The sequence below is a fragment of the Echinops telfairi genome, unplaced genomic scaffold (genome assembly GCF_000313985.2).
Source record: "Echinops telfairi isolate 266 unplaced genomic scaffold, ASM31398v2 ScPeMD7_7469;HRSCAF=8507_0, whole genome shotgun sequence".
Classification (NCBI taxonomy): Eukaryota; Metazoa; Chordata; class Mammalia; order Afrosoricida; family Tenrecidae; genus Echinops; species Echinops telfairi.
Window position 1 is genome coordinate 28,263,533 of NW_022111372.1, and position 24,325 is coordinate 28,287,857.

General features: G+C 50.2%; 1 protein-coding gene across 5 annotated transcripts in view; it reads left to right on the forward strand.

The window, feature by feature from the left end:
• The window catches only part of DOP1B (DOP1 leucine zipper like protein B), a 167,213-nt gene that overhangs the window by 61,544 nt on the left and 81,344 nt on the right, over positions 1-24,325 (forward strand). For all 5 annotated transcript variants that reach the window (XR_006679522.1, XM_045284559.1, XM_045284557.1 and 2 more), the window contains exons 3-9: positions 4,717-4,898; positions 5,677-5,847; positions 12,996-13,185; positions 16,559-16,657; positions 18,321-18,444; positions 21,052-21,161; positions 22,549-22,663. Coding sequence is in view for 4 of the 5 variants with exons in the window: in XM_045284559.1 (XP_045140494.1) it covers positions 4,717-4,898; positions 5,677-5,847; positions 12,996-13,185; positions 16,559-16,657; positions 18,321-18,444; positions 21,052-21,161; positions 22,549-22,663 (991 nt within the window). In the remaining variant the exon portion in view is untranslated. The remainder of the gene's footprint in view (positions 1-4,716; positions 4,899-5,676; positions 5,848-12,995; positions 13,186-16,558; positions 16,658-18,320; positions 18,445-21,051; positions 21,162-22,548; positions 22,664-24,325) is intronic.

Here is a 24,325-nt window from a genome sequence, read left to right on the forward strand (position 1 = left end):
AGATAAGGGTCTTGCTTCATTTTTCTGAAGGTAAATATCCATTTTTTCCAGCACCACTTGTTAAAGAGGGCATCTGCTTCCCATTGGATATTTTTTGGGCCCTTATCAAAGATCAGTTGTCTATATGATGATTTTGCTTCTGGGTTTTCAGTTCCTTTCCATTGGTCTGAGTATCTGTCATTATACCAGTACCATGAGGTTTTGACAACTGTGGCTGTGTAGTATGTGCTAAAGTCAGGTAAGGCAAGCCTTCCCACTGTGTCCTTCTTCTTGAGGAGTTCTCTGCTAATTCTGGGCTTTTTCCCTCCCCATATGAAGTTGGTAATCAGTTTTTCCATTTCTTTGAGGAAAGATGAGGGTAATTATATCGCAATTGCATTAAACTTATATAGTGCCTTGGGCAGAACTGACATCTTTACTATATTGAGCCTTCCAATCCACAAGCATGGGATATTCTTCCATTGTTGAGGTCACTCGTGGTTTCTTGTAATAGTGTTCTGTAGTTTAACTCATATAGATCTTTTGTTCTTTTAGTCAGGTATATCCCTAGATATTTCAATTTGTGCTTGGCTATTGTGAAGGGTACCACCTTTTTGATCTCCTCTTATGTGGTCTTATCTGATGTGTATAGATGTCTGATGAACTTCTGTTTGTTGATATTGTGTCCTGCCACTCTGCCAAGCTCCTCTATTGCTTCCGGTACTCCCCTTGTGGAACTTCTGGGATTTTCCATATATAAAATCATATCATCTGCAAATAACAATAGTTTCACCTATTCCTTCCCTAGACGAATACCTCTGATGTCTTTTCTTTGCCTTATGCTGTTAACTAAAACCTCCAGCACAATATTAAATAAGAGTGGGGACAAGGGGCATCCTTGTCTGGTCCCCTTTTTCAGTGAGATTGTGTTAGTCTTTTCTCCTTTGACTACCACGCTGGCTGTTGGTTTATCATATATAGCTTGTATTGTCTTGAGGAATTTTCCTTCCACTCCTATCTTCTCAAGTGTCTTAAACAGGAATTGTTGGATGTTGTTGAGTGCATTTTCTGTATCTATCGATATTATCATATGGTTCTTATAGTTTTTTCATGTCAATGTGACTGATGATACTAATGGTCTTTTGTATGTTGAAACATCCCTGCATCCCTGGTATGAATCCCACTTGGTCATGGTGAACTGTTTGTTTTATATACTTTTGTATTCTATTGGCCAGTATTTTGTTAAGGATTTTTGCATCAATGTTCACTAGGGATATTGTTTTGTAGTTCACGGTTCTTGTGGGATCCTTGTCTGGTTTTGGTATCAGAGTTATACTAGCTTCAAAGAAGGAGTTTGAGAGTTTGGCATGTTTTTCTATGTTCTGGAGGAGTTTGGGTAGAATTGGTGTTATTCTTCCCTAAATGCTTGCTAGAATTCTCCAGTGAACCCATCTGGCCCAGGGGATTTTTTGGTTGGTAATCCCATGATAACCTTGTGTATTTCTTCTATTGCTATGGGTTTGTTGAGATTCTTGACAGATAGAGAGAAGAGAGGGAAACAAAAGTAACAATATAGCTGAGCCCTGATCCCTGCCCGTGGGGCTGCAAGTGTTTAATCCCTGCCCCAAGGCGGCAGCAAGCTGCGGCTGTGTTGAGATTAAGCCCCTGTGCTGGTTCCCAATGGTCCCACCACCGGCCGAGACAGTGGTGGGGTTAAAGTCAAGCCCTAGCCGGCCTCCACTGTGGTAAACCAAAAGCCCCAGCCCCTCAGAACCTTGTGGATCTGTGCCTACTTATCTTTATGATGCACCTCCTGCCATCCAGCAGTGTTGAATTTCCCTCTTAGTAACTCTCCTGGGCTGATTTCTGCGGAGTCCCTCTGGTATGTGTTACTCAGTCGCCTTCTTCCCGGAAGTCCTTCTAGTCTCAGAACTTAAGGGACAGTTCTACCTTGACCAATGGGGCCCTTATGAGTCGGCATCAACTCAGTGGCAAGGAGCTTGGTTTTTGGTTTATCAAGAAAAGATCTTCCTAGTATATGACCAGGGACAAGAGGGGTAGAGGAGACAGGAAGTAAGAGACTAGAAGGTGGATAGGTGTAAGCTTGGGTGAGAAGGAAGACAAGATCCTAAAAGGGGGAGAGAGGGGGTCCAGAATAGGACAAGCCCTGGGGGGAGAGTGGATTGGCTGGTGGGGTTTTGAATGCAAAAATGATGATCCAATATGTAAATTCACACCTAATTTACAATTTTAAAGTTTTGTTTGTTTTTTTTTAAGTGAAATAAAACGGTTAGTTGAGCTGCAAAAAAAAGGTGTTGTACCATATAGGCCCATGTGTCTGCCTTCATTCTGGTCATGTATTTCCCCGCCAGACCAGTAGGTCCTAGAAGGGCAGGGATTGTGGAAGCGCTCCGGCCCACCGTGTACCCATGGGACGGTGACATTGAAGTGATGATGAACAGGAAATAATCAATGGCCTCAACAAGTAGCTGCCGCGGACCATTTCCACGGGCTGGGATTAGACTGCGGACAGGCTGTAACAGATGGAATAGAAGTCAAAGATGTAACAGGCGTTCCCTGGAAAAGGCCATCTTCTTGACCCTCGTCCCGGCCCTCCGCACCTTCCCGAGCAGCCACCATTGTTAAGTCTGTCACTGAACCACCTCTTGCTGTCACGTGGACCCCAACTCAGGGCATCCTTACCTGTGTCAGAATAGAGCTGTGTTCAGGGCCGTGGGAGGGGGAGATGGGACTTGAACTCCCAGCCTCTCAGCAGCCAAACGTGTTAACCATTTGTACCACCCGGGGACTCCTTTAAAGTTAGAGTTGTACAGAATTTGAGTGTCTCTTTAGACTACAAGCTTTCATGAAAAAATAATGCTAATTTTCCTTATCTTTCCTTCACTTCTCTACCATTTCAGTGTTTATTTTAGAGGTGTGATTGTTTTCCTTGTAAAAATACAGCTGTCCTGACCCAAAGGAGGCAGTATTCTTACACCTAGAAAGATTGTAAATGGCTTGTGACAGACTCCCAGCCTGCCCTTCTGTTTTAGACTCTGTGCAAAGATAATAACGATGAGTCACCAGGGCAGACCTGCCCTTAGCTTGGAGCCCCTGGGTTAAGTCGCTCACATAAAGAGTAGACGTGCACGTCGACCTGAGATGCCCGGAAGAAATCCCTGGCAATCTACCTCTGAAACCCGTGGAGCACAGTTCTGCTCTGACACACGACTTGGAGTCACTGGCTAGCAGCAGGATTTTGGGGTGGCTTTACATGTGTGTCCATGCCTGTCTGTCTGTGTGGGGTGAGTCCACGTCTATCTATGCTCCCCGTGCAAGTGAAGCCCTACGCAGATCATGGTCCGCATGGCGCTGTGGGTGCAGGGATGGGGATGTGCTCGTGGAATCAATGGGGGAGGAACCCAGCAAGGTGGCTGGAGAAGGCCAGGCGGGAACCACAGGCTCTTCTTTGTTTTGAGCGGGGAGAATGGGCAGTAGTTAGATGTCGGAGGCCCTTGAACGGCAGTTGAAGAGCCGTGGACTTTACCCTGTTGGTTTTCAGTAAATATTTGCGTATATTCATGAGCTAGCTCTGCGGTTCCTTCCCTCATCATGACAGACACGCTGTATTATACACTTAGTGCCCAAACCCATGGATGCCACACGTAGCTTTGTGGGCTTGCTCACTCTCCTGGGCCGACTTCTCAAACCACAGACACCAGGATGCACTCTGTCGGACAAGCCACGTGCCCTGGTGAAGGAGACCCGTCTGGGGACTCTGGTGGTGGAAGTGGATTTGGGAAGCTGTGGGGAGGGGGTAACTCTTTGTGCAGGAATTCAGAGCTGTGGAGGCCCCCACCAAGGTGTTCTTTAGGGACAGGCGGTCCCCTTCCCCTGGTAACAGCCACTCGAGGTAGACGCACCCTCACCTGTGCACAGGCTCCATCCCGCCACGAGAAGCCAGCCTCACAGTGACAAGTGCTTTGAAGACGGATAGTATCTCCTCGGCTGTCCACTTCGGTGTTGGCGTCACCCCAGTAAGGCAGGCTGGGGGCCTTGCTCAATGCTGGGCGCACCAGAACCCAGCGTAGGACCCTCACCATCATCACTCGGAGATCCGTGGTGTCTTCTTATCCTGTTTGGTCCCTTTCTTATAACCATGCGTGGGACCTGTCCATGGTCTCTCTGGCCTCATCAGAGCTACAGTGAACCCTCGTTTATCGCGGTTAATCGGTTCTAGACCCTACCGTGATAAATGAAATTCCGCGAAGTAGGATTCCTTATTTGTAAATCAAATATTTTCGTAGTTAGAGCATAGAGGACATGAAAAAACACCCTTTAGTCACCATTACACTCGTATTACCCAATTTATTAAACGAAAAAAAGAAAATACAGTAAAACATTTTGGACGTTACAATTATCATTTATTATTTATTATATTATTTATGGCATCTAGTTTACAGTATTACATATTTCACATACAGTATTATTATACATAGTTCTTACAAATACTGTAATCAATAGCCTATGAAATGACTTAAGGGATGTACTCTACAGGTGGGTCGCCGTCTTTTTCCTCTGAAGGAGCGGGTGTAGGCAGTGGGTGCTGTTACGCAAAAACCGCTGTAGAGTGAAGCTGCGGAAGTCGAAGCGCGAAGTGGCGAGGGTTCACTGTACTTCTGTCCGTTGCCAATAGCACCGCCTGCTTCCTCACGTGTTACTTCCTCTCGTTGGCAGGCCCTGCAGAGTAACCTGAAGTACTCCTTGTTGCCAAGGCGGCTCATCATCAGCAAGCGACTGGCCCAGTGCTTGCACCCGGCCTTGCCCAGCGGGGTGCACTTAAAAGCCCTAGAAACCTACGAGATTATCTTCAAAATTGTCGGGACCAAATGGCTGGCCAAAGATTTGTTTCTCTACAGGTACGGTGGCCTCTCTGCCTCGTTGCACTCCACTCCTCATCCAAGCAATTCCTGTTCCGTCTCCCACGACTAGAAAATGACAAACGAGCAAAAGGGCGAGGAAGGGGTAGAAGGATCCATACAGCCATCGCGAGGAGCTCCCTCCGGCTGTTGTAAAAACCTCTAGCTTAAGCAGGGGGTTACTGTGCATGCCCCTCCTTCCCTCACAGAGTACTGTGTTCATGCCTGCGTGTCACTTTTCAATGGTGGTTCATCTGCCTTTTAAAACTCCCTGCACCTGCCTTCCCCTTTGGAACTCCTGGTTGAGCGCCTGTCTCGCTCCTAGGGCCACCTTAGCAAAACCCCATCAAGTGCATGCCTCCAAGGAGCAGGAATGAGCTCCCTCACGGTCCCCAAGGGTAGGAGTCCCATCAAGGTGTCGGCAGTGGCCCTTCCTCCTGAGGCTCTGCAGGGAGCTCCTTCCTGCCACCTCTCCCCAGACTTCTGGTGACGCCGGCAGTCCTGGCGTTCCTGGCTTCCCTTCACGTGAGTCTTCCCCTTTATGTGTGCCCCAGTCCCCATGACCCTCCTCACCTTTCATCAGACCCCACTCAGAAGGGGTTAGGATTCGACCCACCCTGCTCCCGGATACTTCATTTACCGTAGCTGATGTCATCGAGGAGAGGCCTGTTTCCCTAAACAAGGTCGCCATCACCGGTACAGGGCTTAGGACTGCTGTGTATCCTAAGAGAGGCCATTCAGCCCCTGACCATGTGTCGTTTCCCCCGCTCTCTCCAAGCTGTGGGCTCTTTCCCCTCCTGGCCAACGCCGCCATGTCCGTGAGGCCAGTGCTCCTCGGCCTGTATGAGAAGTACTTCCTCCCGCTGCAGAAGCTGCTCCTGCCCAGTCTGCAGGCCTTCATCATCGGCCTGCTGCCCGGCCTCGAGGAGGGCTCGGAGATCTACGACAGGTGGGTGCCCCAGCCTGGGCCCTGCGAGCTTGAACCATCATGGTTTCTGGCCCCTCCCCAGCCGCTGGGGGGCCAGTGCCAGCTCGCGGCACCTCTGTGTGTCAGAGCAGAACTGTGCCCGCGAAGCTCTCTTCTCTTTGTGCATCTGATTTCTTTAAGTACACACAGCAAAACATAACTCCAACACAACAATTTCCACTTACACAGTTCACTGACGTTGATTGTGTGCTTCAGGCTGTGCTGCCAGTCTGGCTGTCCGTCTCCAAATCCTTCCACCACCGTGAGCGTAAGCTCTTTGTCCCCAAATAGTAACCGACTCTGTCCACTTCCCTCCAACCCTGCTCACCTCCGGTTACTACCTGTCCTTTCATGACTCACTCATTGCACTCATTCATGCATCAGGACCTGGCTTCTCGCTACGGGCGTGTGATAGTCCATTACGAGTGTAGACGGCACAGTGTCCATCCATCTTTCGGCCCTTGCAAAAGTGCTCCCGTGCACGCGGAGGGGGCTTTTTCAATCACTGAATTTTCCGAAGCTGATCATCGGGGCCTTCTTCTGAGGCAGCTCTAGGTGGACTCGAACTGCCAACCTCTTGGTTAGAAAGCCAAGCACGTTGGCTCTAAGAACAGAGGAAACACCACGCAGCACGGAAGGTTGAGAGACAGGGTTGATGGGTGATGTCTCTGGAGTGGCCTGTGCTCCGGGAACCTCACCGCGTCTCCGCCAGCACAGGAGGAGCTCCCAACTTTAGAGAGAGTAAGTCTCTCATCAGAGAAGGAGGCAGGGGCATGCGATCCGTCCAGGCCTTGTCCCATGGAGAGCTCTTTCTGTCATCTTATGGAGGACACAGAGAAGAAAGCACTAGGTCCCACTGTGGCCCTCTGCCAGGGAGGAACCCGCTGCACGCTTACTGATAGCCACAGTAGATGGGTGGCATGTTACTGTGTTTGTCCCCATTTGGCAAGTGAGGGTCAAAAGGTCAGCCGGAGATTGGATCCTCACCCACATGTGTCAGGTCCCATAGCCTTGTTCTCTCGAGTGTCTGGGCAGGCTCTAAACTTAAAAAGCAAAGACAGACCTCCTTAGTGGGTGGAGTTTGAGAAGGAGTTTGGTGCCCGTGCTTAGCAGAGTATCTTGGCCAAGCCCAGCTGTGCCTGGGAAAACTCAAACCCCAAGGTGCCAACACTCACAGGGTCTTTAGGTGGCTGGTGCAGAATGGGGGAAACGCATATCCCTCCAGCTCGCTGTGATGAATGTATACAATATGCGGTGCTGCTGAAGAATGATAGTGAGGACTCACTTGCGGCGTTTTGACTCTCCCGAGAGACACCACGGTGATGAACATCTGGTGATGTGACTGTCTTAAGAGCCAGTGGGCAGCCTGCCTGGGAGGTTGCAAGGTCCTTGTGCTCGCAAAAGTGTCCATTTGATTTCCCAACATACCGCCCCGATTTCCCCATGCCAGAAGGCTGGCCTGCGCCCCTGCCTGCCTGCCACGCCACCTTCTGTGACTGAGGGCCATGGCTTCTCAAGAGTGCCCCCGTCAGCTCCAGGAGGGCAGGCGCCCAGAACGGGTTGGAAGCTTGTAGTGTCTCACCAGCATCTCTACTGGGATTTCACACACCTGGCACTTTGGCTATTTGAAGCTTTCCTTTGGAGCTGGTGGTGGTTCTCAGTTTTCCACTGGGGAGTCCACCTTTACCCTCATTTCCTCCGGGGACGGAAGCTGTGCTGTTGTCTAGTGCCAGTGAGACTCGGGAAGTAGGTCCTGGCTTGCTAAAGGGTCCAGGCCACAGAGGGGTCATGTCCATATCCCTCAAATACTTTGTCTCAGGCTTTTTCTAAAACTTCAGCTATACTCATGTTTGACAACAGGTGTCTGTGTACATTTGTGTGTGTGTGTAAAGCTTTTCTTATCATGCAATAGGGGAGCATATCAGTTCTCATAATTGATGGACAATTTTAAGATTTGTAAGTGAATCACCCTAGGAGCGTGTGACAGCTTGGTTGTTGGTGTTTGGTCTCAGTTGGTGAATGAGGTCTCTTTGGAACAGGTGCTGTAGTTGCTTAACAGCATGGGTTTTTTACCTTGGTCACTAACATTGGGACTTCCTGGCACTGGACCAAAGGCCGCATGAATCACTGAGTGGCCCTTGGCCACTGGGGATCCTGAGTGACCAGCGTTCTCAGGTAGAGACTGGTTGGAGGCTCCACCTTCTTGGAGCACGTGTGTGTCCGCTCAAGAACCAAGCAAGCTGCAGACACCTGTTGTCGAGTGCTCAGGAATTGCGTAAACTCCCCTGCAAATGCTGTGCTGATGGGAAAGAGATTGTCCGTCTGATTGGTAGGAATTGCACAGGCTGATGAGGGCTGGGTGACTCACCAGGCTTTGTGTCGATGAGACAGTTCCTGGTTTAGGCTTTTGAGTGGCCCATCGGAATGGATGTTTTGGTTAATGTTAGGGCTTATCGTTCACTGGCCTCTCTCACCCCCAGTGGCCTGAAAAGTCCCTGCTTCTGGCCAGCATTCCTTCCTTACAGTGCATCCGTGAAATAGCTATGGAGCTCGGGATTGCTGCTTTATGGCAATGAAATATGGGGGTGGGCTGGGGAGAATGTTTCAAATGGTTTATGAGCAGCACTGACCCACCAGAGAGTCATAACTATGCTAAGGCGGTTTTGCCCCCCAGGGGACCTTGGGAAACATTTTTGGTTGTTGCTGACATCTAGTGGGTAGAGGCCAGGGATGCTATACCTTGTAATTGTTCATAGAATCTGCTAAGATCCGAAGTTCTTCCATGTTTGTCCCCAAGCCGACCCTATAAAGTTCCACCCCAAGGATGACCCTGTAAACAGTTCTGCACGGACAGGAAAGAATGTGTCTTTGTCAGAAACCAGCGAGCCAAGGACAGTGACGACCACAAATGATGAAGACTGAAAATGACTACCTGGCGCTCTCATGACGCCGCCAATCGGTCATGAAGACCACAGCCTGTGCTCCCACCCGAGAGGAGCCAACCAAGCCCGTCCCTCATGTCGGTACAGTACAGGGCACTCGTCCCTGTGCTCGGGGCTGACGGATGGAAGACTGTTCTGCCTCAGCCCGTCTGCACCAAGGCGAGAAATAAACATTGCTGTTTGCAACCCACCTGGCCTCATGACAGAATGGAGTCTCTTCTCTGGACCGAACAGTCATGCACACGAGAGCCCCTCCCACAAAGCATGACCCGATCTCAAATGCCAGTTGTGCAGGGTTGAGAAATCCTGATTTAAATCGCTCAGAAAGAAGGATGATTAGGATAATTCCAGGCACCATGCTGATGTGCTGGCTTGTTCTAGTCTTCGCCCTTCATTGGAACCCTAGCTGACCTGGGACTTGGGGTGCACAACACTGTGGTCCCTTCCCGCTTGTCAGACCATCATGCCCGAAGCTATTAGGCCTTCTGGCAGCTCAGCTCCCCAGTGGCTATCTGCGTGGCCAGGAGCTATAGAGCCAGGCTTGTGAAATGCTTGCCTGGTGTGAACAGCCCTGAGCCACTCCCTTGCTGCCAGTCAAGCAGAGAGGGGACTATCAGTGTCCGTTTAATGAGCTGGTATTGGACCAGAGCTGGGAGAATCACAGCCAGAGGTTCTGAGGGAGAGTGGTAGGAGCGGTGAGGTAGGGATTTGGGGGTGGGGGTGGGGATAGTTGTTAGTTTGGGTTGGTAGGTAGTTTTCAGTAGAGAGCTGGACTCCAAACTCCACCTCACTCATTTTGAAATTCACCCCACTAAGATAAGATGTGTAATTCGTGAATTATTCTTCCTTAGTAGGAAGTTATTAAGGATGTAATGTTGCTACTTTGGGGTTTGGGACTTTAAGCCACGAAAATGTATTCTCTCCTGGTTCCAACAGCTTGAAGTCCGAAAATGTAGCAGCTGGGCAAGGCTCCATCGGAAAGCTCTTGGGAGGATCCTCCTTGCCTCTTTCCGCTTCTGCCGGCCCCAGGCATCCTTTGGCTTGTGGTCACATCACTCTAATCCAGTGGTTCTCAACCTTCCTAATGCCGCGACCCTTTAATACAGCTCCTCATGTGATGACACCCCACCACCACCACCATAAAATTATTTTTGTTGCTACTTCATAACTGTAATTTTGCTACTGTTATGAATCGGGTGACCCCTGGAAAGGGTCATTCGACCTCCAAAGGGGTCAAGACCCACAGGTTGAGAACCACTGCTCTGATCTCTGCTTCTATCTTCACATGGTCGGTTTCTTCTTCATCTGTCCCTGTGGCAGTTAAGTAGTTTTTGCACCTCCAGAACAAGGACCTGTTTCAATTGTTCTTTCCCCACCAAGGATCCCTGGTGGCCTAGTGAGTTATGAGGTAGCCTCCTACCTGCAAGGCCAGTAGTTTAAAACCACCAGCCGCTCCATGGGAGAAAGAGAAGGAATAAACTGTTGATTCCCGTAAACAGTTACAGTGGAATTTCCCCACCACTTCTTGGAAACCCTCTCACGTGTGTTTGTTCAGCCTTAAGAGAAAAGCATGATGGTCAGTCGCTAAATGGTGCTGTGTACTTTTCTTCATCCTTGACTCTCATTTTTGTTGTGTTTTGTATAAAAATGGTGACACCACGCATCATTAACTACTATTCACATCTTATACGTTACAAAGGTTTAGATTAGCTCTAAAAGGAACAAAATTCGTTTTGAATACAGAAAGATAGTAGGTAGTTCTGTAAGGGATATTTTCATATGGACCCGCGTGGCTGTGAAACAGTACACTGGGGGTGGTTCATCTGATGGCTGTTTGGGGGTGCCCACAGTGCCGGATGCTCTCCTGGGACTTGGAGACATGCCAGCAAACAGGCATGCAGGTAGCATGTCCCCTGCAATGTCACACAGTTAGTCCACAGGCAGGACCTCTTTCCTATCTCGGAGCTGAGTGCCAGCCTGCCCTGAGGTTGAGCTTATCCTGCCTTCCACAGCCAGAACGCATCAGAACCGGGGTTTAGACCCACTTGAGTGGGCCCTGCTCTCGTCTGTGTGGTACTATGATGGCAGAGACTAACCAGAGTCCCATTGGTGGCCAGGAACCTGCATGGCTTAGTTCCTTCCCGAGAGCACGCAAAAGAAGTCAGAGCAGCCAACACCCCAGTGTAGACTGTCAGTCCCCATAACTGTGAGGCAATCCACTACTACTCCGTGAAACTCTGTAATAGCAGCCCTAGGAGACTAAGGTGCTGGGTACGCACCACCTTCCCCCAGTCTTGGCTGCTCACCAAATGGTCAGTGGTTCGAGTTCACCCAGAGGCACCTCCAAAGGAAGGCCTGGAAATCGAGGTCCCTGCAATAAAGCTAAACAAACAAAACCCCTGTGGAGCATAGATCTACTCAGACACGTGTGGGGTTCTCTGTCTACTTTGAAAATGATGGGAGACCTACCTGGGAGGGCCTGAGCGCTTTCAGATTTTGCATCACCTCAGGGATTCAGTGAAACCCCTGTGTGGGAACTGGCCCAAGCTGGCAGTCAGTTACAAGTGCACCCCGAGCCGAGCAGGGCCCTAGGCCAGGAGAGTGGAAGAGCAAACCCCGATCCCCTGACAGAGCTGCCCTGCTGCCAGGGCAGCCAGTGGGCCCGCATGCAGATAACATCAGGCCTCAGCATGAGAGCGGCACGGTGCAGGCGTCAGCAGGCATCAGTGCTGCGGGAAGGTGAAGCACAGTCCTGGTTTCTAGAATTCATGTTGCCGTCAGTGGGTGCTGGCGATCAACTCCAGCTCATAGGACCCCATGTAACAGGGTGGAACTGCCCTGTCAGATTCTCAGGCTGTTGTCTTTGTGGAAGCAGACCACCAGCGCTTTGTCCCCCCTGGAGAGCCACTGGGTTTTGCAGCACCAACTTTTCAGGTAGCCTCTGAACACTGCCAACCCTTTTGCCGGCAGGGCCCCTAGTGGAATGTATACAGCAATGAAATTTGCCCCCAGAGTTTCTAAAGCCAGAGTGATCTTTATTAGTAGGGTCCCTGGTGGTGTAATGGGCTTTGAGTTAGGCTGCTACCTGCATGATCAACAGTTCAAACCCACCAGCCGCTTCTTGGGAGGAAGATGAGGCTTTCTACTCCTGTCAAGATTTGGAATCTGGGAAACCCACAGGGGCCCTACTCTGTCCTATAGGGTCCTTGCAAGTCAAATCAACTCGGTGGCAGTGAGTGAGTTAGTGATATTTGACTGTGGGAGTGAATAAGTGAAGCCAGTCAGTCAGTTAGTCAATCAGTCATGCCAACCTTTACCCCTTCCTGAATCAAGTACTCATGGAGAACACAATTGACGCCTGCAACAAATAGTTTCCACTTCAATGCTCTGCAGGTGTATGACTGTGACAGCAGTGCTGTTGACCACACTGTTCAGCTGTCACCACCACCCTCCTTGGCCACATTTCCTAGCATCCTCCACAGGAAGCAGCTGGGTTGGTGGGTTAGACGTGGGGCTGCCAATCACAAGTTAAACTCCCCAGTTGCTCCAGGGGAGAGAAATGAGGCTTTCAGCTCCCAAAATGACCTGTAGCTTTGGAAAACCCCACCGGGGCAGTTCTGCCTTGCCCTCCAGCGTGGAATAGACCTGGTGGCGGTGAGTTTGGTTGGTGGGTCTCCTCCCCAGCCCCACCCCGTCCCGGGTGACCACTGAGACACTTTGGTCTTGATACGCTTGCCTAGTCTGCATGATTCAGGTTCTGCGTGTGGAATCAGACCATACCTTTCCCCTCGTGACTGACCTCACCCAGCCTCATGTTTCCAGGCCCATCCATGCTGTGGCGGGCGTGGATTTTCTGAGACACGTGAGTGGCTCCTGTCGCTGGCTGCCATGGTGACAGCCTGTCCCTGTGTGGGAAGGAGCCCCCTCCTGTGAGCACTGCCATGGCCATGGTGAGCCTGAGGCCAGAGCAGGGCTGACTTTAGGACCCACCCGCTCACAATCCCCCCCCCTTCCGTGGCATTTGTTTCAGCAACACGTTCAGCGTGGTCCCTGGCAGGTGGACAGACGCCGAAGGACAAGGCGGCAGCACAGAATGCTAACAGATAGGCGGCGAGCCCCGTGGCCAGCTGTGAGCGCGGGCAGGCTGCGCGGAGGGAGCCCTCATGTCTCTTCCTCTTCCTCGCACAGGACAGACGCCTTGCTGCTGAGGCTGTCTGTGGTGGTCGGCCGGGAGGTGTTCTACGCCGCCCTCTGGGGGAGTGTCCTGGCCAGCCCGGCCGTGCGCCTCCCAGCCTCGCTCTTTGTTGTGGGCCACATCAACCGCCAGGCGCCGGTCACGGAGCAGAGGTTCATGCTGGGGACGGATTACCAGCTTACGGTAGGTGTCACCTTGCTTCACTGGACACACACCTCCCCCCTTCCCAGCGCAGACCAGCACCCAGGCCACGGGATGCAGGAGCGCTGGGCATACGGAGGCAGGTGCCCGGGGTCTGGCGGTGTTCTGAGGAGCTAGGCAATGCCGGGAGGAGTCTCACTGTGGCACAATGAGATTGAGACATTTTATTTAATACTCCACTTTCCAGAGCAATTTTAGGTTTGCAGAAAATTGTCCCTCGGGTACCGACTTCCCATGGGTCCTACCCCCTGTACACAGTCTTTCCTGCCATTGGCATCTTGCATTTGTTACGATTGAAGGACTAGTACAGGCTGCCCTGGACCACGAGTAGGCCCCAGGCCTACGTCTGTGTGTACAATGGAATTGTCCCCCAGTCTGAGCCGTGAGGTACGGTTCGTATCTGATGTCAGGCAAACCTTTGTCTTACTACATGGCACCCAGGCTACCTTTCTGTGCTACAAAGCAGGGAACACCTCCCGGGTGCCCCGCATCATCTTCATCAGAGTGCAGAGCCGCAGTCGGTGTCTGTGGGAGCCGCAGTCAAGAACCCTGTCTCAGTCAAGCTCTCTGTGGGCCATCACCTTTGTGGACTATGTTGTGCCTGTTGACCTGAGCCCCTCGTTCCCTGAATGTGTTTGGTTATATCTGAGAAGCTGTGCTAACCTGACTCCCCGTGTGCTCTACTCTTTACATGTTACGATTGTCAGGTGCCCTCGAGCCGGTTCCAACCCATAGCAACACTGTGCACAACAGAACGAAACACTGCCTCGTCCTGCCCCAGCCTCACAACGGTTCCTATCTTGAGCCCGTCATTGCAGCCACTGTCAGTCCAGCTCTCTGAGGGCCTTCCTCTTCTTCGCTGCCCCTCCTCTTGACCAAGCACGACGTCCTGCTCCAGGGACTGGTCTACCCTGACAACATATCCAGAGGACATAAGATGAAGTCTCTCCATCCTTGCCTCTAAGGAGCACTCCAGCTGTACTTCTTCCAAGACAGCTCAGTTATTCCTTTCAGCAGTCCATGGTACTTTCAGTATTTCTCTTCAGCACCACAATTCAAATGCCTCAATGGCTTCGGTCTTCCTTATTCGATGTCCATCTTGCACATGTATATGAGACAGTGGAAAATACCATGGCTGGGATCAGTCCTCAAAGTAACATTCTTGCTTTTCAATACTCTAAGGAGGCAGCAGATTTACCTAATGCAACACATGTATATCCATGTAACACCTATATCCAGATGACTTTTCAGCATAGCGTTAGAATTGGTAATGTCACGTTCTAGCCCCCTCCTGCACCTGGGTTCTCTGTACCTGGCACTCAGGAAGCTCTGCTGCTGCTTCAGCTAAACTCTTTTCACACTCTCTTTCACTCAGAAGTCCTCTCCTCCAGGCTCTGTATCAACAGTGGCTCCTGCTCCTGCCCCTGTGCCCCCTCCTCCTTTGTCTTCTCTCAAACCCATACTGCCCGGGTTCAATAGGAGTCCATCCTCTGGCCCTCAATCAAGAATCTTCTCCCCCCAGCCTTCCCTTTGTCTCATCTGTCCATGAAAGAAGCTTTGGTGGCTTAGTGGGTTGCACAAGGTCAATGGTTTAAACCCACCAGCTGCTCTGCAGGAGAAAGATGAGGCTGTCTCCTCCTATAAAGATTTAAAGGCTCGGAAACCCAAAAAGGGATAGTTCTACTTTGTCCTGTAGGGTCACTGTGAGTGGTATTTGAGGAACCAGAGTTGGGTTCTTGGTAGCCTGCTATGTACCGCCACCTAGTGGTGACCGCTCTATGAGAAAGTCCTGGTTCTGTGTGCTGCTCTGTCCTGGAACTCTCTGTAAGGTGGAAGTGGAAGGCCTGCCTACGTGGACTTGTGAGGACTCAGTGGAGACACCCAGCATGGTGCGGGGACATAAAGGGACCCTTTTAAATAGGTTCCACCGCTCCTGTTCCTTGGCCTTCCTTAGGACACCCTCCTTCAATTCATGGCCTCGCTCCACTTCTGTCCTGCTCCTTGGTCAGAACGTGATTTTTTGGTAATTTCTCCACCACCCCCATCCTCTGCCTGTCCAACTCTTATCAATTGTTCAGAAATTCACTCCTCAAAGGCAGGGGTTTGCTCGTATGTGCCCTGTACTTTGACGGCTTCTGGCTTCCTGCTGCCTCCAGGTTTGAGGCCAAAGGCCAGGGATTCTGACAGTCTGCTCCCAGCTGATGGCTCTCTCTAGCTGATGTAGCTGCTGTTAAGTCAACTCTGACCCATGAGCTGTGTCTCAGGAGACCTGTGCCCCATAGAATCCTCTGTGACCGATTTTATAGAAGTAGATTATCAGGTGTTTCTTCCAGGACATCTCTGGGTGGACTTGAACCCCCAGCCTTTTGGTGAACAGCTGAGTATGTCAACAATTTGCATCCCTCAGGGACTCCATGTGCCCTCATGGAAAAAAATATAAAACGACCCTGTGGCCACCAAGTCAGTTCAGAATTGTGGCAACCCTCTAGACAGTCTAGGACTGCCAAGGGTCTCCATGGCTCTGATCTCTGCCCAGCAGACTGCCACATCTTTCTCCCTCCCCAGGGCATCTAGCCCTTCAACAGATTGCTGGGCCGGCCTCAGGCCCGGGGATGCTGCATTTGTGCTCTCCTCTTCCTTCTTCTTGCTCTCGCGGCCCCTCCCTCCCTCTCCAAGATCTTCTTGTAGAGCCAGCCTGCCCTTTGAGCTCCAGGTTCTGCCCGGCGCAACAACTGCTGCCTTTTGGAATTTTCAGAGCTCTTCTCTTACTGTCTGGCATGCCTCTGTAGTACCCATGTCTTCAAACATGGCACTCAAAATATATATTGGATCGATTTGAAACCCATTTGGCCAAGTGTCGCCACAGATTTAGTCTAACCCAAGATCCCTGTCGGAAACTCTAGGATGTTCTTGTGAGGGATCATAGAACGTGCTATCTCTGCCTAAACCAGCCCATCTCTCGGGTGGAACCAGCAAGGTCTGTAGCCTAGCATGCTCCTAGGGTAACCCAGCTCCACTACCTCTGAGGCTGGGACCCACCTCTCCGGCCTTCTACTTGATGCTTCTGTTCCACAGGACTTAACCCAGTGAGTTCAAGATTCCCAGGGAAGGTCCCTTCCCGTTCTGTGGCTGGCAAGAGTAGCATGCACGTGATGGTGAATGTCTTTGTAATAAGGAGCCCGGTGGGCCGGGGTTCAGATGCTCTGATGCTGTCACTCCGGGGGACCTTCTGCCTCCACACAGGTCCCCGGCAGTTCTCCTGTCTGTTCTCTAGGGCCCCTGGGGGTCAACAGCCCAGGACTTGGTTTGTTTTGTCTCCGTATTGTGAGGCTGAATCCTGATTTGTCACTCGTAGGTCAAATCTTTATGCGCCTCCCTGCTGGACTCAAATGTCCTGGTGCAGAGGAATCATCTGGAAATTGTCCTCTTCTTCTTCCCGTTCTACAGCTGCCTGGTAAGTTGTCTGGCAGGTCACCAGTGTCTCCCGATTTGGGTGGGGGGGCGGCAGTTTGGCCTGGAGAGGTGCTTAGCTGTCCCTCAGGCAGGCGACCCAAGTGCCGCTCTTCTTTGTGAGCAAGGTGTTGGCACAGCCATATGGAGCAGCTTCTCACCAAGCACCCTGTGTGGGGGCCAGCTCCCTGGAGAACTGCTGCTGTGAGAGAGAACTTTGTGGACTGGGAGGAAAGGGCTCTCTCTGGCCCCCAGGGGATCACACAGGATGTGCTTTCAGCTGCTAACCAGAAGGTTGGTGGTTCAAACCCACCCATTCGTGATATGTAACCAAAGCCCGGTGATCCCCTCGGTCAAGATTTGCTGTCCTATGCCATCTAGTTATTTTTGGCTCATAAGGAGCTGTAGGACAGCATTGAACTGCCACGTTAGGTTTCCAAGGTGGGCTTTTTTTAAAATCATTTTATCGGGGGCTCGCAACTCTTATTACAATCTGTACATACATCTGTTGTGTCAAGCACATTTGTACATTTGTTGCCCTCATCAGTCTCAAAACATTTGCTTTCTACTTGAGCCCTTGGTATCAGCTCCTCATTTTCCCCCTCCCTCCCTACTTCCCCCTCCCTCATGAACCCTTGATAATTTGTAACTTATTATTATTTTGTCATGTCTTACACTGTCCGATGTCTCCCTTCAACCACTTTCCTGTTGTCCATCCCCCAGGGAGGAGGTGATATATATAGGTCCTTATAATTGGTTCCCCCTTTCTACCCCACCTTCCCTCCGTACCCTCCCAGTATCGCCACTCTCACCACTGGTCCTGAAGGGATCATCTGTCCTGGATTCCCTGTGTTTCCAGTTCCTATCTGTACCAGTGTACATCCTCTGGTCCAGCCAGATTTGTAAGGTAGAATTGGGATCATGATAGTGTAGGGGGAGTAAGCATTAAAGAACTAGAGGAAAGTTGTATGTGTCCTTGTTGCTACACTGCACCCTGACTGGCTTGTCCCCTCTCCTTGGCGGGCTCCCGACTGAGGCAGATTGCCGTGGCTTTCTCCCTTGGAGCAGCTGGTGGGTTCCGGCGCTCACCTTTTGGTTAACAGGAGTGCTTAACCACCAGCCATCGGGGCTCCTTCCTAAGGATAGTACAGCCAAGAGAAACCCCATGAAGTAGTTCTTCCCTGTAGACACATGAGCCACCATGAGTCAGAATTGACTGGAAAGCAACAGGTTTAGTGTTTGTTTGTTTGTTTGTTTGTTTAAGGAAGTTGTTGAGACAGGGCAAAGGAGCAAAGGTGGAGATTTGGACAGAGCATGCTTGGAGTCTGTGACAATATTTAGGGATTACATTTCCCAGGACTCCTTGCTATGCCTGGTGGCAGTTCCCCAGGAATGCATGGGAACTTTTAAAAGGTTGAGTATGCATGTGGGAAGTAAGAAATGCTGAAATCAGCCTGGCTGGCTGGTAAGATTTTCTTCCTCCTTAGGAGTTTGTTATTAAAATTCTCTTGTGAGGCTCCATGTCTTCCAAAAGTAAACCTTTTTTGGGGGTGGGTGGCGGGTGGTAAGACAAGAACCTGAATTCCAATAACAAAGGGCAGCATGTCAGAAATCCATTAATGTACTCGACGGTCCCTTTAGTAACGCTTTCTCTGTCCTTCTCATAGGATGCCGACGAGCGAGCCATCCCGCTGCCCAGGTCTGACATCGTGCATATTCTCTCAGCAGCCACCCAGACCCTCCTCAGGAGAGAGATGTCCCTGAACAGAAGACTCTATGCCTGGCTGCTAGGTACTGTGGGGATGCAGGGAGTTAGAGCCCAAGCAAATGAAGCTGCATTAATCCACGTCAATTAAGGAAACAAATTCAGAGACACTCGTGTGTGTAAGTGAGAGCTTTATATCAAAGAGCAATTGAATATTGAGAAATATTCCAGCCCAGTCCAGATGAAGTCCATAGGTCCAATATTAGCCCATATGCCCAATACTAGTCCATAAATTCCTCTTTAGACTCATGCAGCACATGCAATGATGCCAAATGCATGAAGATCACAGGCCACTGGGTGGAAAGTCTTGTGAGTCCAGTGGCGGTGGACGCATCTCCAGGGCTCTGGCTGCCATCAGCGTGGCTCCTCAGCAGCCAGGGGAAGCAGAGAGAGGGTGCCCTGCCTCCAGGGAGGAAGAGAGGCTGTGACCTGATTGATGGGCTAGACTCCACCCCCTTCATTCTATTTTTCAAGTTGACATGAAATTAGGTAACTACTACAGAAGCCTCCCAGGGCCAACTTTTGGGATAAAACGCCCATCTTGGCAGTAGATTTCTCACTCCTGAATGTGGAACGTTAGCACGCTAAGTGAATATGGCACCTGTCCCTTGAGTTCTGTGGCCTATGTGCTCGGCTCCTCTTAGTTATCTTGCAACTATTAGAAAAATAAGGGGAAAAAATAAATGAGATATTTTTTTTAAATCCCATTTGAATCTCATTTTAAGAAGTTTGAAATACCACAAAAGTTACAGGTAAGCCTTATTCAAGCAGAACCGTGTTGCTGTGGAAAAGGTTTGTGGGCTGAAGGGATGAGTGGGAGGAAACGCCAGGAACACTGTAGCCTACAGATGAGAGCCAAGGAGAACTTTGGGAGGGGGGTGGAATCTCTGGGCTTGTGTTGTTGAGGGTGGGCATGCAATCACTGTGTACAGCCCGTCAGTTTATAGGGAAGCAGTGTTGGGGTGGGAAGCTTCCCAGAGACCAAAGCACAGACCAAACCCACTGCCACTGACTCTGGGTTTGCAACCCAGCACATCACTCATACGTGCCCAGGGCTCCTTCACAGAGATGCATCCAAAGACCACTGCTGTCGAGTTGGTTCTGGCTCATACTGACCCTACATAGGATTTCTGAGGCTGTACATCTTTATGGGAGCAGACAGCCTCATCTTTCAACAGTAGAGTGACTGGTGGGTTTGAACCGCCAACATTACAGTTAGCAGTCCACCACTTACCTGACAGCACCACACAGGGGCAGGGTCCTGGGAATTGCAGAGCTTACGGGAAGGCAGGCTTCCCTGGATAGTGCAAATGCTTAATACCCCCTGCTCAGCGACTCACAGGGGCACTTCAGCCCTGTCTTATATGAGCTGGCGGCCAACTGAAATGTTGGCTGTTGAAATCTAGCCTGAGGCACCTCAGCAGAAAGGCCTGGCCATCTACTTCCCAAAAACTAGCCATTGGAAACCTTACAGGGCACCTCTCTCTGACACACATGGAGTCACCACGAGTTGCCCACTAGTTATCTAGGGGTTTCTGTTAACGGCAAAGAAAGGCACATCTAAGCATTTTATTAATGCCCACATTCATATGCCTAAGGAAAGTTAATTTACAAACTCTGCTAAACACACATATATGATCAGGATATTCTCTTAACCTTCTCTTCCCTCCTTTTCTACCTTGTAAACCTTTGAGGGCAAATGGCCAAGGATTTTAAAGAGAATGTCCACAGGTTCTTTAAGCATTAAATCCAAAGGTTGAATTTGTTAAAGCCAGCACTCAGTTCCTTGTGGGAATTGTCATGCTGTGCTTAGAAAGTACCTGGGCCCTCTGCCTCATGCTCTCAGCTGCCCTCTGAGGCTCAACCTGAGGGCGTGTCTGGGAGAATGTCTTGGTTTCTCATAAAAACCGGGAAGTGAGTCACCGACAGCTCATGGCAGCCTCGTGTGTCAGCGTAGAACTGTGCTTAGTAGGGTGTCGATGCTGGGGGTTTTAGTAGTCCATCACCAGACCTTTCATCCGAGGTGCCCCTCGGTGGGCTTGAACATTCCAACTTTTGTGTTGGCTGCCAAGGGTGTTGACCATTCGCACCACCCAGGGACTCCTGGTTTCATATAGTGCTACTTGAACAACGATGGTGGGGTTTGGTTTCTGTTTCTAAGATTATCCTTGTTCACTTACATACCTGTGATCGTAATTGTGACCTGGGTAGTGCAGGAGTTAGATACTCAACTACCCCCCGGAAAGGTTGACAGTCGGAACCCACCCAGAGGTGCATCAGAAGATAGGTCTGGCAAACCACTTTCTAGAGGACACAGCCTGGAAATGCCATGTGGTGGGAACAGTTCTATTCTGCACACAGGGGGGCCCTGTGAGTCAGCGCCCACCAACAAGGGACATCATAACTGGGAAAGGCAGCGAGGGGAGGCTCTTGATGCCACTAGAGATGGACTCCTGGCCCACCACTGTCAGAGGGTACCACGTCGAATCAGCAAGAGCTGCCATGGTCTGCTTTGGGTTTTCTGTTGAAAGAATTTATTTCCAGAAATGCCAGAGCACCAGACTTTAGTACAGTGGGACGTGCTTTCAAAGCATAGGCCCCTTTACAACGGCGTGGTGTTTGCTTTCTTCCAGGCTCAGACATTAAAGGAAATAACACTGTGCCGGAATCGGAGACCTCACCTTCTTATGAAGACCAGTCCTCTTATTTTTTTGAGAAGTACTCCAAGGATCTGTTAGTTGAGGTAAAGGAAAGCCATCCCTGGCATTCTTTTCTTTTTTACCCTTTATGGTAGTGCAAATATATATGATAAAATATTCACCAGGTCAAGGGTCACAAGGAGGAGACAAGCCAGTCAGGGTGCAGTATAGCACTGATGAAACACACAACTTCCCTCGAGTTCTTTAATGCTTCCTCCCCACCAGCCCACCTCCACTATCATGATCCCGATTCTACTTTATAGATGGGATTAGACCAGAGCATGCCCACTGCTACAGATAAAAGCCCACAACACAGGGAATCCAGGACACATAAACCCCTCAGGGCCAACAATGAGAGTAGAGATACCAGGAGGATAAGGGGAAATGCCACGTGGGGGGAGAAAAGGGGAATCTGTCACAAGGATCAACATACAACCCCTCCCAGGGGGGTGACAACAGAAAAGTGGGTGAAGGGTGACAGAGGACAATGTAAGACATGAAAATAATAATCTATAATTTATCAAGGGTTCATGAGGGAGGGAGGGCGGGGGGTGGAAGGAAAAAAATGAGGAGCTGATATCAAGGGCTCAAATAGAAAGAAAGTGCTTTGAAAATGATGATGGCAACATATGTCCAAATGAGCTTGACATAGTGGATGAATGATTGGATTGTGATAAGAGATGTAAGAGCCCCCAATAAAAGTATTTAATGAAAAATATATACTGCATATACTCGAGTATAAGCCAACCCAAATATCCACCAAGGCACCTAATTTACCACGAAAACTGCATTAAATATGTGTTGAAAAACTCGACTTATACTGGAGTATATAAGGAATCTATATTCACCAGCTCAACAATTTCTACATGTACAATCCAGGGGCACTGATTATTCCACCATCATTAACCCCATAAGAAAAATATTTTCTATAGGTTTCCATGTTTTTTTTTAAATTTTCATTCCTCTTCTTTCCTCTGGGTCGGGAGAGACCAATAGGTGCACTGTACCAATAGGTGCCAGTCACTACTCCCCCAAGTAGGATGTGTGAACTGCTGGGCCACTCGACCTTGATGTCCCCAAGACGGAGGTTCTCTGGTGGCTCCTGATCGTGGTGCTTCAGGGGGCCTCTTTGCCAGACCTCACAGGCGATTCACATGTTCCATGGCTTAGTGATCTGCGGCATGTCGGTTGCCTGCTGCTCACTGGCTTTCTGTGCATCCAGAGTGCTTAACAGGTAGCGCAACCTTGACTGTCAGGCTTTACCGCCGTGCTTACAGTCTACAGGAGGAAGACCAGGTTTCCCACTTCTGTAGAATTAGCCTCGGAAACCACAGGGCAGTTCTACCCTGCCCTGTAGGGTCGCTGTGCCTCAGCATGGACTCGATGGCGGTGAGTTGTAACGGTCCTAATATGTGGCTTTTTAAACACTAGAGCTTGGTTGAAATATTGCACCAGAACTTCACAGGTGTTGACGTGGAGGAACGCCATCATGCTTACCTGAAACCGTTCCGCATCCTCGTCAGCCTGCTGGACAAGCCGGAAATAGGTAATGCGGGAAAGGGTTTGGAGGCACACACGGTGGTTACGCGTTGGGCTGCTTCACCACACGGTCAGCAGTTTGAAAGAACCGGCCATTCCTCAGGAGAAAGACAAGGATTTCTACTCCCATAAAGAAGTGACAGTCAGAAACGCACAAGGGCTGTTCTGCCCTGGCCGTGGGGTCACTGTGAGTTGGAATCGACTCGAAGGCAGTGACATCGAGGGGGCTGGAGGGAGGAGGCACGGGTGATTTGCAGGCGCAACTGCTACCTGAAAGGTTGGCGGTTTGGTCCACCCGGAGGCCCCAGCCATTGAAAGCCCCGTGCATTGAAGATGCAGTGTCGCGCTGACACACAAAGGGACACTGACGGTCAGAGCCAACTCCGTGACAGCGCCTTGGTTCAGAAGTGATACGGTGCTGTTTTCTGGAAGGGTAGGCCATTATCGTTATACTCCAAATACATAAATTCCAAAAAGAGATGACTGGTTTTCACAGAATGAAAATAGAATAATCACTCAATGACTGATTTTTGGATATCATCCAATCTTCGAGACTCTAGAATCTTAAAAGATCGCAGTCGTGTCATGTGGCTCAGCTACTATATTAGGGGGAAACTGCGTGGCTTCACTCCAGTCACTTGAATATTTTCATTAGGAAAATGCCTTTAAGCTCCTCCTCATATTTCACCCATATCTGTTCATGTGCTTTAAAACGTAGTGTTTTAAGATTGCCTCTTCAATCCTTGACCTGGGGTTTTATTTTAAAATAAATCAGGATTTATTTTTAAGTAAATCCTCCATCTCTTTCCCTGATGCCCTGCGGTAAGCCCCTTCTGCCATGTGGGCCTGACTTTTACTATAAAAAGAGGGGGTTGAACTACGTTCAGGACCCTCTTAGGTAGGCCTACAGACCCCTGAGCATCAGTGAGAAAAGTGATCCTCTTTTTTCGCTTTAGAACCACCCCCACCCCACCCCCCACCCCCACCCCGCCCTTTGCTGCACCATCCCTCCACACTGACACGCTAGCATCTAGTCCTGGAGCTCTGTTGTGCTTGAGCACCACAAAGGGAAAGCCTCTCCCATCGTCCACACCAACTGGATTTCCAACAGGAGCCTGTATCATGACTGCCCAGCCTGTGCCCACAGATAGATGCACGGTTGCTGTTTGAAAAGGGCCAGGGGCATGAGTGAGGTAGCTGACTCTCCCACCTAAGGATAAGACTGTTCAGGTGCTTGTTCAAAGACAGGTAGGAGACATCAGCTATGTGGGAGGCACCCTCTGAGGCTTGAGGGGTACAGAGGGATGAAAAGGCTAGTGAACCGAAGACTCGGATCCTCAGAGCTTCGCTGTGGTTAATATTCATGGCTGGCTTTTTGTTGTTGTTATTGCTGTTGTGTTGTGTTTTTTTCCCCAAGCAATAATTTGGTGCTGAATGGTTTGTGCCATTATAATGCCATCCTCCAGCACAGTGGTTCTCAACCTGTGGGTCGCGACCCCTTTGGGGGTCGAATGACCCTTTCACAGGGGTCGCCTAGGACCACTGAAAATCACCTATTTTTATGGTCTTAAGAACCAAACACCAGAGCCTCCCCCGCGCCGGCCATCGAGAGCAAGTCGAGTGACTCACCTCCGCCCCGCTACCTCCTCACTGGCTTCCCCCTCGCACA